The sequence below is a fragment of the Colias croceus genome, chromosome 4 (assembly GCF_905220415.1).
Source record: "Colias croceus chromosome 4, ilColCroc2.1".
Taxonomy (NCBI): Eukaryota; Metazoa; Arthropoda; class Insecta; order Lepidoptera; family Pieridae; genus Colias; species Colias croceus.
Genome location: NC_059540.1, coordinates 11,621,110 through 11,640,497, shown reverse-complemented (window position 1 = coordinate 11,640,497; position 19,388 = coordinate 11,621,110). Strand labels below are relative to the sequence as shown.

The window sequence follows — 19,388 nt, the reverse complement described above, 5'->3', positions numbered from 1 at the left end:
TGGTGATTTATCACTAAGAGGTACCTTAAAACCATGCTTTATCTATAAAAATAAATTTAACAATTTTATTGAAATAAAAGAAATAAGTTATTTTCTTATTAAAAAAAATGTACGTACACTCTGCCCAGTAGCCATGGGGTTGCCGAGATCACATTTGAGCGTGGTGTTGCCATCGTTGTCCTTGTTCTTTATCGAGCAGTAGATTGGTTGTGTGTCCGCACTGGAAATGTGAAATAAAATAAATATTAGTAACTATATTTTTATGTATTATGTATGTATGTATTATTTTTAGCAAGTCTCAATTAAAGCGGATCTTGCCACTTAGAAATATCGTTAGTATGGAATTCAATGTCGGAGTCTAGTCAATCGTTTAGAAAGTTGGTCATTTTTTGTTTCGTCTATCTGTTTCTGTCTATGGTTGTTTTGTCTATATTTTTAATAAGCTGCGCTTTTCGGTTTCATCGTGGCTGCGCTCCTGTTGGTCTTAGCGTAATGATATAGCCTATGCCTTCTTCGATAAATGGGCTATGTAAAACCGAAAAAATTTTTCAAATTAGACCAGTAGTTAAGTAAGTAAGTAAGTCCACATACTCTGACTTGGTATCCAATCTCTCCATCCTAGCGTAAGTAACGCCGGGCGGCAGACGCAAGTAGTACGCGGCCTCAAACGCGTCCTCAGCCGCGTTGTCCACACGCACGTCGATGTACACGTCAGAGCCCGAGCCTAGCACGTAGTTCACTATTGGCCTAGTCAAATGGTTAAATTTAAACAAATGTTAATAGGGTACTTATAAATAAAAGTAAAAAAAATACGTAAAAGTATCTTGGAAGTGGAAATGAAGTATGCTATATGGAAATAAGTATTAACAGCAGAGGATAGACAAGGATGGATAGGATATAGTTCTGTTGCAATTTGTCTCAATGTTTATTTTTTTTTAAAGCTATTAAAGTTAAAGTTACTGGATTATTAACGTCAAATTTTTATCTTTAAGAGCCCTACACAGAGTATAATATAGTTACAACTTCTAGTAGATATTCATAATTATCACGTGCACGATCTAGATATGTATTTCCAAAGTGCGAAAGAGCCATACGCAAGCAAAGCATAGCTTATCCGACCTTCGAAGAGGGTAACCTAATCAAAACTACCCTTATAAGTAACTAGATTACATGCCTTTTTTCGGTTACATTTACAGACGAAGTCGGGGCAATCAGGTAGATGATCTTTCATTTCATTTTTCATTTTCATATACCCGCAATCCTGCAATACTCACGTAGTAACAGCCATACGCAGATCCGGTACACAAACATTATCAGGTCCACAGTTCTTCTGTATGTGCAACGCGTCAGCCGCAGACACGTGCGTGTTGTCTAGTACGGGGGGAACTGAACCCCCAGAGGGTTGGATAAGGGCGTAGGTTAGACGCACTTCGAGGGGGGTGAGCTTGTCGCGGATTTCTTCCTGTGGGGGAAATGTAGAGTATAGTAGATCTTGATATTTTTTTATTTTATGGCATTTATTATAAACTAGCTTCCGCCCGCGACTCCGTCCGCGCGGATGTCGGTCTTCGCGAGGATGGTTTATTTCTCCATTTTGAGACCTCTGACAATAACATCTTATAAATATCTATTGGACCCAATTCCCAAATACGGCTAGGCCTATAATAATACGCAACGTGTGTTCGCGGTTCTACGGAACAACGTCTATGGATAAAACTGAAAAATTAAGATTAATTTTTTTCTACGTATTTTTCCAGGATAAAAAGTATCCTTTTTTACGCCCAGGATAATAAGGTATAATTATACCAAGTTTCATCGAAATCGAACCGCTAGTTTTCACGTGATGCCTTCACATACAGACAGACAGACAGACAGACAGACAGACAGACAAACATTTTTTTAATCACATATTTGGGTTTGGTATCGATCCAGTAACACCCCCTGGTATTTATTTTTTCAATATTTTCAATGTACAGAATTGACCCTTCTACAGATTTATTATTTATGTATAGATAGAGATATAAAGCATTCGAGCGGCGTGAAAGGATGAGGGTTCGAATCCCGAATCGTGATAGAATTTTTTTCTATTTTTTCTATTCTTTATAAATTTATATATTATAGTAGATCTTGTCAACTGTTGATGTAAATGATGCTTAAGACATTGTGATCACCGTTTAGACAAAACCCAACTAAAGAACGCAATACAACGGCAGACGCAGAGTTTACAAATATTGCAGATGCTTGTGCTATAAAATTATGTGTGAAAAAAGAAATAAAAAATGGACAGAAAATAATACTTCAGATCAAACAGAAAAGGAAAGAATATTTAACTGGATGCACCCAGAAAAATTTAAAAGTGATTAAGAATAACTACACCTTAAGAATAAATTGAAATAAGATATAATATTCCAAACACTTACGTCCAAATAAACCATAGCTTCCTTGCACTCCTGTTGTCCCTGAGTCAACAAAATGTGCGTCTTGTAAACTGTCTGTCTGCTCTCCATCAGGAACATCCGCTTGCTTGTCTTTTGGCGGGAATCCAGGTCTAAAGTTACTTCGAAATCTGTAAAAGCAAAAATCGTTAAATTTCCTTCTTCTCTTTGTTATTTTTCTGTATCACAGTGATATCCTCTAAAGGATTTGTGGCCATGCAAAAATGTTTTACTACAGTCGATGTGTTTGCCAATAACTCCGAAATATCGATGTCGACCACTACATCACTATCGGTTATTAGGCAATAACTTTCTGCTTCTTAAATATTTATTATGATTTGTGACAAATGAACGATGACATCTATTCGACCACTATGGATACTCTGCTACTTGTATAATACATTTTTTAAACATAAAGTGAATTTTTAAGCGACTTCAAAAAAAAAGGAGGAGGTTATCAATTCGGCCGGTATTTTTTTTTATGTATGTACACCGATTACTCCGAGGTTTCTGAACCGATTTACGTGATTCTTTCCCGGTCCCATAAAAATTTTATTCGGATAGGCCCAGTAGTTTTTATTTAATGAGCATTTTTGTCTGTATTTGTCAATGTTGCAAGTGCAAGTTTGAAGTCGGTTGTTTTTAACGTAGTTATCACTTGTGTCTAGTTGTATTTACATACGCAATTTCATCGCAGAAATTTAAAATTCGCAAGCCACGAATTATAAATTTGAAAATGACATTGCGTTTAACATAAAATTTTGCCATCTACTGCCAATTGTGCTGTCTCTACGACTCACCGAAGTAGCAAATATATCCTTCCGCTAGAAAAGGGAATAAAATCTAATTAAATTGATTAATTATGACCTAAAACATATCTAACCTCATCATCAGACACTGATGCTAGATAATGTTGTGTTTCCACGATCGAACACGCAAATGCTATCAGGTACTCCACAAGAGCATATTTAGAAAATAACTATTAAATAGGATATCATTAAATACTCTATTTTTGTCAATTTTAATGTTCAAATAGTTCCCACAAAGTCAAATTTTTAATTCTGAAGTACTAGTATACAATCATAGTAGTAAGTAATCAGTCTATCATACTCTTTTCTTATTTTGTCCATTATGCCCATAAACAACAAGAACAATTTCTTATTTTGACCATTTTATCCATACTACAAGAATTTACTTCTCCATATTCGATCTCTAAATCTACTCCAAAACTAATGAACTATTTTCGATAAAATAGCTCCGTATTACATCTCTAAGTCTCCAAAAATACTTACTGATCTGCTGGTCCACATTGACCCCATTATAAGTTAAACAGAACATAAGCTGCGCACACGCAACCTGCGTGCCGTTCGCGAGCCGACAGCGCTTGTCAGTTAGGGAGATTAACTTGCTTTCCCCCATGAACTTCACGTCAGCCATTACTTTTACTACTGGACGGGATCTGGGAAGATTTTGGTAAATATTAGGTCCTTTCTTATAAGGTAAAATCTTCTAGATTGTTTTTTTTAATTTCTCTTTCTAATATAGCTCCTGTCAAAAGAGATTTTGCCAATGTTATTGAAGAGAAAATGAATATCAATAAACAAGAAAAAAGATTAATAAATTAAGTTAAATGACACAATAAATTCATTTTGTTATCATTTTATTTTATGTTTACAAAAAGTAACTTTTTATTTTTATCTAAATCATAAAGATTTCGATGAACAAAATTGTTATAGGTTTTTTACTGAATCGTGTAAATTTATGGTTTAAAATATGTTGCAAATAAATAATTACGAAATATTTAATAATTATACGAAATAATTAAATATTACTCACTTCAAGAATACAACACTGTCCGATTTATAAGCACCAACAGCCAAATCAGTATAGTTATTATTGTCCAGATCCACTCCACCAGACAATGAGAAACCGAAGGTCGTAAGGGTTGGGCTGATCTCTTCAGCGGTGATCGCTTGGGAGTACTTCTCTCCAATACCTATTTCACTACCATGATAGATGTATACCACTCCACGGCCGTTTTCACCACCGTAAGGTGCTCCTACTGCTATGTCTGAAATGGTTTCGTGAGGTTAACATTGTATAAAATAATTTAATAAAATTGACGATCAAATTAATAAAATAAACGAAATGATATATGTTCAATAAAACTATCATAGGTATATTGCCAGAAATGATAATCTATTTTAAGCTATCAAAAACGAGTTTAACACGTAAGGTATAAGATATTTTAAATCAATTTTACATTCAAGCATTTTTCTCTACAGTTGTGACAATTTATAAATCAAGATACTTACCTCCAAAACCATCGTAATTGATGTCGCCAAGTGAAGTGACTGCGAGACCAAATCTGCCCCGTGATACTTCTCCAGTTCTCGCGTGGTTCTTCGAAAATGACTGTAAAAAAATAATGAGTAATATTAATTTACTTGTTGATTTTCTATCATGGAAAAATATTAGTAATATCTTCATCATAGGAAGATAAACTTACCCTATTTTTCCCTTGATAAATAACGTAAACCCTGCCATGTTCATAACCATCGCTCTTAGGCTTGGTGAACATTGGAGCCCCAACAATGATATCATCAGCTCCATCACCGTCGATGTCACCACTCGCCAAGCTGTACCCGAAGTAAGCACCGATTTGAGAGCCACTGATGTTTTTTATGTTCTGGAGTTCCCAGGTGTAAAGTACGACCTGAAAAAGAAAATAATTAAAACTAGATTTCCGCCTGCGGCTTCGCCCGCGTTTTCAAAGGAAAACTCGCATAGTTCCCATTCCCGTGGGATTTCCGGGATAAAACCTATCCTATGTGTTAATCCAAGTTACCCTCTATTTGTGTTCTAAATTTCATTGTAATCGGTTCAGTAGTTTATGCGTGAAAACCATACATACATACATACATACAAACCTTTCCACTTTATAATATTAGTATAGATGAGGAACGAAATAAAGATCCCTGAATTGTACGTATTTGTCTGTTTTATTATATGTATCAACATTTTTTTCCTGTTTTATTTTTTTATTCATCTTATATATAAAAATGAATCGCAAAATGTGTTGGTAAGCGCATAACTCGAGAACGGCTGAACCGATTTCGATAATTCTTTTTTATTATATTCCTTGAAGTACGAGGATGGTTCTTATGTAGAGAAAACATAAACATGTACCACGGGCGAAGCCGGGGCGGACTGCTAGTTTGAAATAAAAATATCGCTATGTATCGTCACACAGATTTTGTTTAATAAAATCTTATACAATATACTACAATTACGTTACTTTTGGTATCGGTATTTTCCAAGAATCTTACCAAGCCTCTTAATTCCGATCCTCTGGGAACACCGACTGCCACTCCTTGAATGCCCTGACCAGCAAAGTCACCAACAGTCACAGAGTATCCCATGTACGAGTCATCATACTTCGGGCTGGCTTCAGGCGTCGATATAAGTACTGGTCTTTGATTAAGCGTCTGCACTTTAAGTTGACCTAAAATAAAGAATTTGTATAGAAAGGGACAGATAGGCAGCCATAGGCCCTGGAGAGAGATTAGCGTTCTGTGATGTCCTTTTAACTTTTTATGCATTTATGTACGGTCAAATAAGCGTAGGCCTTTATCTCTTTTTACTTTTTTATAGTAGTTAGTAGACACGATATTGAGTGTAATTGCAAATAACTTCATGTATTCATTGAAGTATTTGACATTTAACAAGCATAATTAGGAACTGTACATCAAGCTAAGTTAAAAAGTATAATAAATGAATGAGACTGATGACCAGACGAAAAGCTCGTGACGATGCATTCAATGAATCAAATCAACCTCAATCGATATAGCGTAAAATTTAGACAAAAGTTATTTTTCAATACAACTCGACACACCAATTTTTACGAACGATCGTAAAATAAAGAAACAACAATTAATTTAAATCACATTAGGAATCACACCTCAAAATTTAATCACCATAATTTTAATCATGTTAAGACCACCAAATCGTAGCGACCAATTAATTTTAAAGCCAATAGGAGAGGAACTTAAATCATTTCCACTATAAATTAGTTTTTAAGCAATGGGCGTATGTTTGAAGCGTTAATTAAACCTCTTTAACCCATTCTAATCGTAATACCGGTTCAAACCGTGTACCCTCATCTATTTTAATTTATGGGATCTGTTAAATTTGATTAAATGGTGTTTTGTACAGCTGTCCGACGTTTTGGAAATCACCGTCATCAAGTAATAAGAAAATAAACAAGGATTTTTTGAATGTTGCCTTTTAGATTCGATTGTGGACCTCTCATGAACAGCAATGAAATAAATATTGATTGAAGTAATAGATAATAGAACAATTATTTAAGATGGACAGGAGAACAAGAAGTTAGCACTGCACTATGCCACTATAGAGCAACTAACTCGTACAAAGACTAAACTATGGAACGGAAATCTTCAGGACAACGATGTATGGAAAGCCGATGATGGAGCTATTCACGCCTCGTCCGTACCAACGCGTTCTAGATGGTTCGACAGCTGCATGAATAGACTGCTTTATTTTAATTGTGAATATTTGAGCACGATTTAAAATGGTTCATGCGATTTAAGTTTCTGGCAAAGTTTTGACTAGGAATGACTCAAATTTTCAACAATTAAATTAAAGCTAAATGATTGGGCAATTATTTTGTTTGGATTATGCGTTCGTAAGCCGTCGCTATGTTATTCGGTTAAGATGTTACGAGGTCAGACGGTTGTTTTACCTTCCTTCGGCATATAGTAGTTGAACCTTGCACTAGGATCTATCGATAACGTTCTCCCTGTGGATTTTTATTAACATTCAGAATCACAAATACATCTACTGAGAATTGATTTTTGCTAATTAAACAATCGAATAAATACAATTAATTAATAAATTCAGTTTTTAATTTTTAAAAAAAGATTGTTTGATTAGCTTTAAAATTATAACATACTAGAGTGGATAATGAAGTGTATAAAATCTCACCTTGCCAGTAAAAACTACCAGGTGCTCCCATAAAAAGCCTTTGTCCATCCTGTAAATAAAAATAAATAAAACATTAAACAAAGGCATTAGTATAAACCTAAATAAATATATTATGTAATTGAAATATTGGTCAAAATTTTAAGCAGGTCAGATGTATAAAACGAAAATATTTATACAATTTCTTCTCCGCTATAAAAATTTGATAACAGATAATTTAGATTACATTATAACTTCGTAATAATTATACCTAACGTCATTTCTTTGTTCTTTTTTATTTACAAACACCGAGCTTTTAAATTTAAATATAGTACAGCATAGTATTGTAATCAACATGTTTTACATCTTGTTAAAAATGCATACTTATAATGCGTGTGAATAATTGTTTAAAATATCAATACGTTTTATGGTAGCACTCAGGGTATCTTGTGGAGTGCTCGATAAGTATAGTGGTTTATGTGTGAAGATCCACTTTATCATATGGAGGAAATGGAGTCAAATTATTTGGAGTAATAAGCGTAAAAGCATTGGAATGGCGCCGGTTATAGTAACGTATCGAAGTTTTGTGAGGAATGTATTTTTGGTTGATATTTGAAGTTTATATATGAAATGAAAGAATATAATTTTTTGGGATGAATATTGAACGAGAGTAAACTGAAAGGTGGATATTGAATGATGACAGACCTGTATAAAAATTAATGTAGGTTTCCATATTAGGTACGTTATGCCTATTATATTGTGAATAGCGAAAAATAAATAATTAAATTACTGTCATTTTGTCAGCGGCTTTGCATGCAATTGCAATTGCAATGTCATCTATATAACGCCATATATTTCAATATGTACATAGTAGTATAATGTTATTTCCTATATCCATCGATGGATGTGTCACAAGATCATACAAAGAACTCCAGCGTAGGCGCCGGTTGATCAATAAATATGCGCAAGCGCCGTCAAGCCATATACAGAACAGCGTAGTCGGCGCAGGCGGGCGCGTTTGTGCTTGTCAAACGATTCCGTAAAAAAAGTCGATGAAACACTCATATTTTATAATAAATCATTGAATTGGTATGAGTTATTTATTGAGAAGAGGGGCTTTTTACTCGATGTTCAGCGTTGTCGTTGCTACTATAATACGAAAGTACCTATTGAATGTCTGTTTTAACGCCGTAAGTAGCAATCTTTGGATTTCATGAATTTTGATATGGGCACAATAAATTATTGTTTAGACTGATATAGGTACCCAATTGTTCCAAAAACAAATCTTGAAATGTCTAAATAGAGTATTGAAATGGGAACAGTTGCTTAATTCATGTTCTATATGAGCAAAATATTTTATGTGCGAAACACATTAACTATATCTGTTTATTAAAAAAATATTTTAGTAAATACCAATGCAAACATCCCTTGATATAGTAGTAAATGAAGATTCACATATAAATACAACATCCTAACAGACAAGTCGGATGCACTAATTGATATGGAGCCCATAAAGCCAATAAAAACTAATCTCGAGAGGCTTGTGACAAATCAGTGCACATGTCGATTGGGAGGCCATCTTGTGATCTTCGTTCACACGACTTTTTTGTTTATTTGTTTTAAATTGCGAGAACGGATGTAGTGAAAGTAAAAGGTAAACATTTGAATGTGCAAAAATATTATATGTAGGTAGTTAGTTGTTTTTAGGTTCCTAGAAGACAACGTAAAATAAATAGGTTGTACTTGAATCGTCTTGGAATGAATAAACGTTTAATATCATAAGATAATTACTATAAGAATGAGATAACTAGGTTTTTAAACTTTTTAAAATTCGACACTTGCGCTTGGGATACGTGTTGTATTTTGTTTTAAATTTAAATATAGCTTAAATTTAAAGATATTCAAATTAAATCGATTTTACGTATGACAATAAATTTTAATATTACAATTACAAAATACAACGTAAAGCAAAATGTTGATGTGAACTGAATGAGCTTGTATTTCTATTATAATACATTTCGTTTTGATTTCGTATACTTACGCCTATACGCCGTTCACGTAAAACTTTTCTCTTATACCTAGGTAAGTAATAAATATTCTAGTGTGATTATTTTCATCCAATACATAAAAAGTTAGAAACCAATAATATGAAGTACGTATATAATGCGTCATTGTCGACGTCCAACCATTTCCATTCTATTATTCCAAAGGGATAATTGAAAATAATATTATTTCTATAGAAATTGCATAAGCACGTCCAACGAATAAAACATGTCACACCGATGCTAAGTAGAGCCGTGAATAATTGAATATTCTATTAGTGGTGATAAAATGAAGCCGTTTAAAACCCCATAACGCACCTATAACCTGTTCACTTCATGCTAATTTTCTCTAGGAAATGCTCACAATTGAATGTTAAGGATAAGAGAAAAACCCTGTGAGGTTCAGGTCGTTATGTATTTAACTACAATGATACCTATAAGAAAGAATCTAATAACCAGTTTTAAATTTAAATTACTTGTAAGTACTAGCCGCAAACGTAAACCAAGATAAAAATTATTATAATTATTTTGACAAGCAAATGTTTTTAAAATTTTCTTAATAAATATAAGTAAGTGCATTGGTACCTGCTGGATAATACTCCTTACAGTTGTAACGTGCACGCCTCCAACAATAAATAAACACAACAATTATTCCGACAAATCCCTAAATGTTGTCGATTCAATTTCGAAATGGCGCGCGTATCGCTTTTCCCGCCAACGCCATTGTCTGCAAATGGCCGCCGTTTACGGCTGCGTTCCGAAACCATGTTTGTAGAACCACAAAGAATGTTTAAGACGTTGCAATGACAGGGAATTTTGTTTTGCATAAGAAAAAGGCAGGGAGAAATAAAATTATTTCAAGTAGCTCGTAAAATGTCTGGACAGCGTTCTGTAATGCATCTTAGGCGAATAGTAAATGCTTCACGGTTGAATCTGAGACTATGGCACGTCTATGGTATACGGCCCACCAAAGAGGTTTTACATCTTATGGTAAATATCGTTTCAATTTATTGCTTCCTACTTTTAAGATATATTGTAGTTTATTCGTTCCTATAATTTCCTACGTACATATTTGTTAAAACTTATGAGAAATTAATTGGTCTTCGAAATTTAGTCAGTCGTTCTAATTCATAAAAGTAAAATAGAAAAAAAAAGTTATTTGATGGAAAATTTTTAAAGTTTTTTTTTATTATAATGCGCAATTTATATGACTTCTTTTTGTATTTGGAACGTACTTTTTGGGTTCTTTATTTAAATCCTGAGATGGAGTTGCAAAGATTGATATTTTTTTTTATAAAAAATATATTTCGCTGAAGATCTTAGCAGGTAGAACGAAATTTATGCAATACATGCCTCGGGTTCGTCGAAAAGATATCATCTTTCTATGCTTCTGGTGTAATATTGCTAATCTCTAGCCTCATCTCAGCAACTGGCCCTTTACGTGGTCTCGCATAATAACAATGCTAAAGTATGTACTATTTATATGTTTTCATTATATCGCACATAGTCATTAGAAGATCATAAAAATCTGATGATCGTCAATTTCCGGGAATATAGGTAAAATAAATTTATTTGTTTCTACTACCATACATTGAAAAAACATTTTATATGTTCATTCATAAAGCTACATAACACTATTGTTTATTCAAGTCTATAAAATACAAGCCAATAAAGGAAATTGATGAATGGAACGCCTACAGATCGAACACAAGATTACGCACCGCAATACAATTCATCAAGACCAAATAGAGACAGCTATAAAACAGAACAATCTTAACCATTTTCCGAATAGACCCGGTCATCTATTTTGCGATACTTTTTGCTGGCAACAATAAAAGTTAAATAATTCATAAGCTTAGTTCGCATGCGCGTCACGTGCCCGCTCAGATGCGATCGCTATGATAATGCGCAGCAATGCTCTTCCCACGATTGTAAAATCACGCGAACTAGGATTTTTTGGCGCGAAATGGGGTCCACGATATACGTGCGTCGCGATAAAAGCGATTTATGGTTAACTTACAGAAGCCTTATAGAGTGAATAAAAAATATATTATGGCCTTAAATAATTACGATACCCGAATTAAAGTTAAAATAATCGCTGCGGATAAAAAGACGAACGGTACACGGAATATATTTACGATTTTGTACAGCCAATTCATTTTGCGGCATAATGAAGGATTTTTTGCAAATTCACCGACGAATTACTAATTAGCGTGTCCGAGTCGATAATGACAGTCATTTTGTAAGAACTGCAGTTTACATACGCAGCGTAAATTCAATGAATTTACAGCGTTTCGCCAATTTAAATTGTCGCTAATTTGTTTCCTTATCAGACGTGAAACGATACGACAGAATGTGAGAACATTCACATTTTTAAAATAAACTTTAATCTATTTTTATTAGGACATACCTATCCTATGAACTAATATTTTTATAAAGAAAAGCATTATTAAAATTCTTGTTAACTTATGCTACAGACACAATATTTTTATTGATTTACAATCTTACCAATCTTAGATTATATAGATTTCAAAGTTATGACTTAAGTTTATTTTGATTTGATATTCGTTATTTAAAAACCCCAATATAATAATTACAGTAAAGTTTATCACTAACTGACTTAAATTGCATAATAATAATTTGTTATAGCGACATTTATATTCCGACCGCCTCCTTGGTATTAAGAAAATGACTGTTATTAATATTGCATTAACTTACCTTTGATACAGCCGCTGAAAAACCAGCTTGGCACACTCCGGTCTTACGTTGACCATGACTTGCTGCGGAATTGAATAAAATCAATTTATAACAGATAAAAAATTATCGCGCGCGTCAATGGGATTATGGCGGGATCATGTGACAGACCATAGATTATGCTAATTTCTTTTTTTTTTCACGTTATGGCAACAAGATAATTATAACAATTTGTATTCTAATTTCATTTTTAATTTGTCAGTGCTTTTTTTTGTGAAAACAATATACATATTATGTATATATATATAGCAATTTTTATATTTTTTATTTTTTATATTTTTAGATGTAACTAAATGGAAAATAATACCTACTGTTTTTATCAATAGAAACAATTTGTAAAAAGAATGTTTTTCTTGATTAATTTCGTAATGTCTGTAAATAAATTTAGTAAAAGTAACAACTACTATTTAAATTATCAATTACTAACACTAAGCGTGTGTATTATACATTTATAACTGAAGCACATACGGAGATATACTTACATCAATTGAATTTTTACATGCACATTTTTTATCTTTATTCATTTATTTAAACCACACCTAAGTGTGATAAAATTATTCAACCTCTAATATTTATATTTAATTTTGAAACTTAAATTATTTTTTACATATCGTAGTTTATAAAGACATCACCAGTGAATAGTGATATAATTTAAAAATTATATTCATTTCTAAGTTATACTACAACAATGACGAAGTTATTTACAATGTCTTGTGGGGTTACAACAACAAATGTTTTGTGACTCTGTGAACGGTTTATATAATGATCATTTTCCTGTGTATATGCGTGATAACATCCATTGTACACCCATTTACTTTACTCACCATCGTCCTGCGTGCGGAACCCTAAACAATTTTATATCATAAAAATAGTTGTCATAGAAATAAGCCATAGAAAACATATTAGTGTTAAAAATACCATTATAGAATACATATCAAATATAATATACACATTATACCAATAGAGGGAAGTATTATAATATTTCCACCACATAGATAATAATAATTATTATTTATTATATATTTTAAAACATGCGAATACATATTTTTCCAAGCACAATTATCTCTCCCATGTATTTAGAGTAACCATCTATACAAAGAAGAAATATGTTTTACCATAATAGTGTTACGTAAAACCAATCGGGCTCGCCCCTGAGTGATCGTCACGCTAATTTCACTTCTCAATTCGCCATTACCGGCGGAAGTGACCGGGTTATTTCGCGCGCTTTTATTTTCCGCCGCCATTTTAGTTTACCGTAACATTTCTCTATTATGGCAACTTTTTTGGGAAACTTACATAAGTACTTACTTGACATAAAATTCTTCAAAGTAAATTTAAGTATGCATGTGTTTGATATTGGATTTCACTTTTATTATTCTTTTTATTCTATAATTTGCGATATCTTATTTGTATAGTCTATGGCTACTGCTCTGAAGTCAGACACAAGTGGAATCAACAAAAAAAATAATTCAAATGACATTCTATTTTTAAATATTTTTAACAGCCTAGCCTCTGTACAGTACAATAAAAGGCAATGTTGATTGTTTAATTTTTGTTCATAGTTTGTCTATTGTATTATCAAACATATATCTTCAAAACCAGCATATTTTACTGGATACCTATACAATTTTATTATTCGTTAATAGAAAGGATCCTGAATATCAACTCACAGTTTCGACAAGGAGAGAACTCATTAACATCAACAGCATCAGGTGTTTTGGCAACGAAGCAGGATCCCACGGGATCCCGCTGGTTCAGCTTGGCTGTCACGAACGATACGTAGCGGGGAGCACAGGCCTGAAACAAAGAGAACACGTAAATAAGTTGGGAACAAGAAGGTATAACAATTTAAAGGTCATCATACCCATATTTTCGCTATACTACTAAAATAATCTAAATCAGGGATGGGGAAACTACGGCCCGCGGGCCATCTCCGGCCCGCGAAGGCTTGAAATCCGGCCCGCGACCATCAAACAAAAATCAAGAGAATATTTCGTATTGTTAGTAATTTCATTCTCATTGGCAATGGCCAGCTTGCATAGAACAATCAATTGTTTGGTCAAATGGGTCGTGGCATGTGCTGTGCAATTGTGCATGTGCGGTCCGAACGTCGGACACCCCTCCCGCGCGCCCACCCTCGGATTCCCGTATCCACGCCGCCCGCGCCGCACCGCCGGCCGCCGCAGTCCCAGAGTACATTTTTTATCCGCAGTCGGAGTTTTGTCTTAGTTCAGATCGCATGATTGTACGCCGTATATTCTTAATTACGAAACTACAACAGTCGTCTAACAGACGGTGAGTGGTGACATTTTTAAATCCACAAGGTAAGATGTTATCATGTTGTTTGTATGTAAATTCTGAAAACAGTTTGTTAATATAATAATATACAAGTAGCATAAATTTCATCACATTTTGTGTCTTAAAATGATTTAATTGTAAAATATGTTTGAGCGATGTAGTGATGTTGGTTTTCTTGTTTTGTTACAGCAGCAAAATGACGACCAAAAAACGGAAAGTTGATTCTGAGTGTCGAGTTTTTAAAGAAGAATGGTCATGGAAATATTTTTTCACAGAATATAAAGACAAACCAGTTTGTCTCATTTGTAATGAAACAGTTGCAGTTTTTAAAGATTTTAATTTGTCTCGACACTTCTCAAAAAAACATGCAAATGCGAAATATTCGTCTATGACAGAGGCAGAGAGAAAGTCCTTTGTTGAAAGGCAAAAAGATAAGTTACGTGGACAGCAGAACATGTTCACGAAGCAATCTGATACTCAGAAAGCTGCAACACTGGCAAGTTATGTTGTAGCTTACAAAATCGCAAAAAGCAATAAAACTTTGTCGGATGGTGAGTTTGTAAAAGATTGCATGGTGGCTGTAAGCAACATTATTTGTCCAGAAAAAAGTAAAGAGTTTCAATCTTTAGCTTTATCACGGAGAACGATAACTGATCGAATTGACGCCATCGCTGCACAATTATCGTCACAGCTGGAACAGAACTGTAACGAATTTGAATACTTCTCTCTAACCATGGACGAGAGCACAGACGTGAGCGATACTGCCCAATTGCTGATTTTTATTCGAGGAATTGATTCAGAATTCAACATAACCGAAGAATTAGCATGCTTACAATCCTTGAAAGGAAAAACCACTGGAAAAAATATTTACGACTCTTGTTTTGAGGGTCTTTCAAAGTTTCACTTGCCTATGGACAAATTATGTAACATAACCACGGATGGAGCACCAAATATGGTGGGTAGCAATTTGGGGTTTATGGGTATATTTTGCAAAGAATACCCTAATAATAATGTATTATTTCTGCACTGTTTAATACACCAAGATGTGTTGTGTAAAGCAGCTATTGACATACAACCCGTTTTGAGTGTGGTTGTTAAACTTATCAACACAATACGTTCACGGGGTTTGATGCATCGACAATTCCAAGCATTTCTAAAATCCACCGAAAGCGAGTTTTCTGATCTCCTCTACCATACTAAAGTGAGATGGTTAAGCTGTGGCAATGCATTTGGGAGAGTGTGGAATTTAAGAAAGGAGATTCAAGACTTTCTGACGGTGCAAGGCAAATGGGACGACTTTAAGATCATGTCTGACGAAAATTGGCTTGCTGATTTCGCATTTTTCACAGATTTGCTGTCGCACTTAAACAAATTGAATACAAAGCTTCAGGGCAAGAATCAATTCTTAGATGAGCTTTGGGGACATTTAAAAGCCTTCAAATTGCAGCTTAAATTGTTTTGCTGTTGTATAGAGAAAAATGAACTTACCCATTTTCCCAATCTGAGCAGTATATCACCTGTCTCAAACAACAAATTAAAAAGGTTCGCTCAACAGCTAATGAAACTGCACGAAGAATTTGAGAAGAGATTTCAAGATTTTATGACAATTGAGCCTTCACTAAATATTTTTTCGATGCCTTTTAATGTCAACATCGATGAAACACCCGCCAACCTCCAACTTGAACTAATTGAGATGCAATGCAATACCCATTTGAAGCAACTGTTTCTTAACACCAGCAAATTGGAATTTTATAAGTCCATACCTAGGACACAATACCCAAATATAGTTGCCCACGCCCAAAAAATAATGGCTATGTTTGGTACAAGCTATTTGTGCGAACAAACTTTTTCAATAATGAAATTAAGAAAAAATTGTCATCGTAATAGGCTTTCGGATGACCACCTTTATTCACTACTAAAATGTTCAGCATCACAAATGGAGCCGGTTTATGATGAAATCATGCAAAAACAAAAACAGTTCCACATGTCACATGTCCCCACAAAGACCAGCGCTCCTCAACCTTCTACTTCGCAGCTAACTTAAAAGTTTAATTTAATTACAATTTCCAATTTCTTTTTTATTCCAATAATTATTTTGTTATATTGCACAATAAATTAGTGTTTCAAAAATACATATCAATATTTTTATTTCGGTGATTAACATAGCCAAAAATGAAACAACTTGGCCCGCCATATATTTCGTTAGTATTATATTGGCACGCCAAGGAAAAAGTTTCCCCATCCCTGATCTAAATCTACGTAAGTGTCAAAATACAAGCGCCTAGTTTGTAAAGGTATGTAAATATCAATTAATTTGTGTGTCATTTATCACTCTGAAAACGTATTTAATATCTAGCTTCGCCCCGCAGTTTTACTTTAAGTAAGTAAGATTAGCCGAAACAATCAGACAGACAAAATTATAAAAAATACTATTTTGGTATATGTACAGTACCTACCTATATTATATACATCCAATTTTCATATTGGTGGGTAATATTATAAAGTATTATTTTCACAATTTAAGCAAATAGTTTAAAAATACCGTAGTCGTTATTTCCTATATTTGTTTTATCTACCGGTTAAAAACGAGACGAACATTTATTCAATCGAATAGTCTTTCTCCAGATTTACTTCACTGTTTATAAATTAAAATGTATTTTTATCACACTAAATCATAATCCCTGTACACCGACCAGTGTCACGATCGTACATTTACGTTCATAACATTCGGTTTACTCCACCTCCATTCGTGTTAACTTAAATCTAAATATAACCCTGTAAATATAACGAAATGAACTTGAAAGTTCGGCAGTTCATCTGTCCTGTAATAACACGGGGTGAATGCTAGGGTTGCCACTGCTGTAAAAATATTTCAAAATGGAATGTTATAAAGAATAACTTGTCGTTTGTATGTATTTATTGGCATCTGTGATTGGCATCAACTCGAAGCAATTTTGTTAAATAATATTTTATTAGTATCAGTTTTGTTTTTCAATCACTTATCAAATCAATGCGTATGTACTGTATAATTATGAAAACAGATAAATTAAAATAAGAGGTTCCCTATAGCCACAAAAGAAATACATATTATTTAAAAGTTGTAGACATTTCGGAACCTTCAAGATGACACACCTACTTTTTGCACTTTTTCTAATTGCCATCATAATAATATTCATATAAGTAGGCAGCCCTACAAGCCCCAACTGAATCAAATTAAAATAGTCGCGTGTGCGCGTGCGACGCGTTAAGGCCGTGTACGCGGTCCGTGCGCTGTTTGGCTCAAATATGTGATTTTTCAAACCAGATTGTCCATCAACCACTTATCTTACAAACATATGAATTACTAATAATTTTAGGAAATTTTATTGTCTATATAGTTAGTTAAGAGTTTTTTTTCAATTAATACAGTATTTGTGAATACCATCAAGATAACTGAGCCGATGATTACTTGATTTCACTTTTAGTGTCAATTTCGAAGCTAAAAATATCTGAAATTGCTGACAGATCTAACACACATTTTTTTTTAACTAACTGCAAAAATCCTTATTAAAATAGTTAGTTAAAAGATTTTTTTAATTTGGACTCCTAACTTATGAAATTAAAATCCGAACAATGTGAATTTTTTTAGAAATTATAGTCGACAAAATGATTATTTTCACCATGATATTTGACTTAGTTGAATATAATTAGGGTTCCGTAGCCAAAATGGCAAAAACGGAACCCTTATAGTTTCGTCATGTCCGTCTGTCCGTCTGTCCGTCTGTCCGTCTGTCACAGCCGATTTACTCGGAAACTATAAGTACTACAGTGATGAAATTTGATGGGAATATGTGTTGTATGAACCGCTACAAAAATATGACACTAAATAGTAAAAAAAGGAATTGGGGGTGGGGCCCCCCATACATGTAACTGAGGGATGAAATTTTTTTTTTCGATGTACATACCCGTGTGGGGTATCAATGGAAAGGTCTTTTAAAATGATATAAAGTTTTCTAAAAAACATTTTTCTTAAAGTGAACGGTTTTTGAGATATCAGCTCTCAAAGTCGTAAAAAGTATGTCCCCCCCCCTCTATTTTTATAACTACGGGGTATAAAATTCTAAAAAAAATAGAGGTGATGCATGCTAATTAACTCTTTCAACGATTTTTGGTTTGATCAAAGTATCTCTTATAGTTTTTGAGATAGGTTGATTTAACTGTAATTTATTATATTTGCTGCTACGGAACCCTTTGTGCGCGAGCCCGACTCGCACTTGGCCGGTGTTTTTATACATATTGCAATGAAAGAACGTATTACTTATAAGATAATATTTAAAAAATCAACTAAGGTACCTCTATTATTTTTCTACAATTTTTTTTAAAGTACTATAAAACACTGCGCGCGACCCGATTAAAATCAGTCGGCAGCGAGCCTTCCCAGAGAGAGGACATGTTGCTCGGCGCTCTCCTGTGGACCTATGCTGTTCATAGTAAAAGGATAGCGCAAGCCGCGATCTATCGTAATAGATCGCGGAGATTTTGACTTGCGTTAAATTGAATAAGCCCTCTTAAACACTATAACAAACAAGTAACGCAGAGCTGTCAGAAACAACAGCGCCATCTGGTGCACGTAAAATCATATCTAATAGTTATTATAGTAATTAGGTGCCTTAAGATCGAAAGGCTGATTACCTTTTTGATTAATTGAAATGCTTTAGCTTGTAATGCTAAGTTATAGTTATTGGTCCCGAAATTTTACAAACTAAGTCTTGTTTCTTGCGGTGATTGGGTATGTATCAAGAATTATTGTAGGAAACGTGTCCCGCTATGTGTGCCCATAACTTAACAATAATTGTTCTATCTTCGTTTTAATAATCAAGAATCATATAAAAAACTTTCA

The 19,388-nt window shown here is 33.8% G+C and overlaps 1 protein-coding gene across 5 annotated transcripts in view; it reads right to left on the bottom strand.

Moving 5' to 3' along the window:
• Positions 1-19,388, bottom strand: part of LOC123690827 (integrin alpha-PS2) — a 102,095-nt gene that overhangs the window by 14,126 nt on the left and 68,581 nt on the right. For 2 of the 5 annotated variants that reach the window (XM_045634899.1, XM_045634900.1), the window contains exons 4-17: positions 13,882-14,008; positions 13,036-13,056; positions 12,176-12,237; positions 7,440-7,488; positions 7,198-7,254; positions 5,765-5,940; positions 4,945-5,151; positions 4,751-4,850; positions 4,272-4,506; positions 3,728-3,894; positions 2,421-2,566; positions 1,275-1,462; positions 592-747; positions 118-220 (exon numbers count right to left, since the gene is read on the bottom strand). In XM_045634899.1, coding sequence (XP_045490855.1) covers positions 118-220; positions 592-747; positions 1,275-1,462; positions 2,421-2,566; positions 3,728-3,894; positions 4,272-4,506; positions 4,751-4,850; positions 4,945-5,151; positions 5,765-5,940; positions 7,198-7,254; positions 7,440-7,488; positions 12,176-12,237; positions 13,036-13,056; positions 13,882-14,008 — 1,794 coding nt within the window. The remainder of the gene's footprint in view (positions 1-117; positions 221-591; positions 748-1,274; positions 1,463-2,420; positions 2,567-3,727; positions 3,895-4,271; positions 4,507-4,750; positions 4,851-4,944; positions 5,152-5,764; positions 5,941-7,197; positions 7,255-7,439; positions 7,489-12,175; positions 12,238-13,035; positions 13,057-13,881; positions 14,009-19,388) is intronic. The other 3 variants (XM_045634902.1, XM_045634901.1, XM_045634903.1) reach the window with 3 other exon arrangements.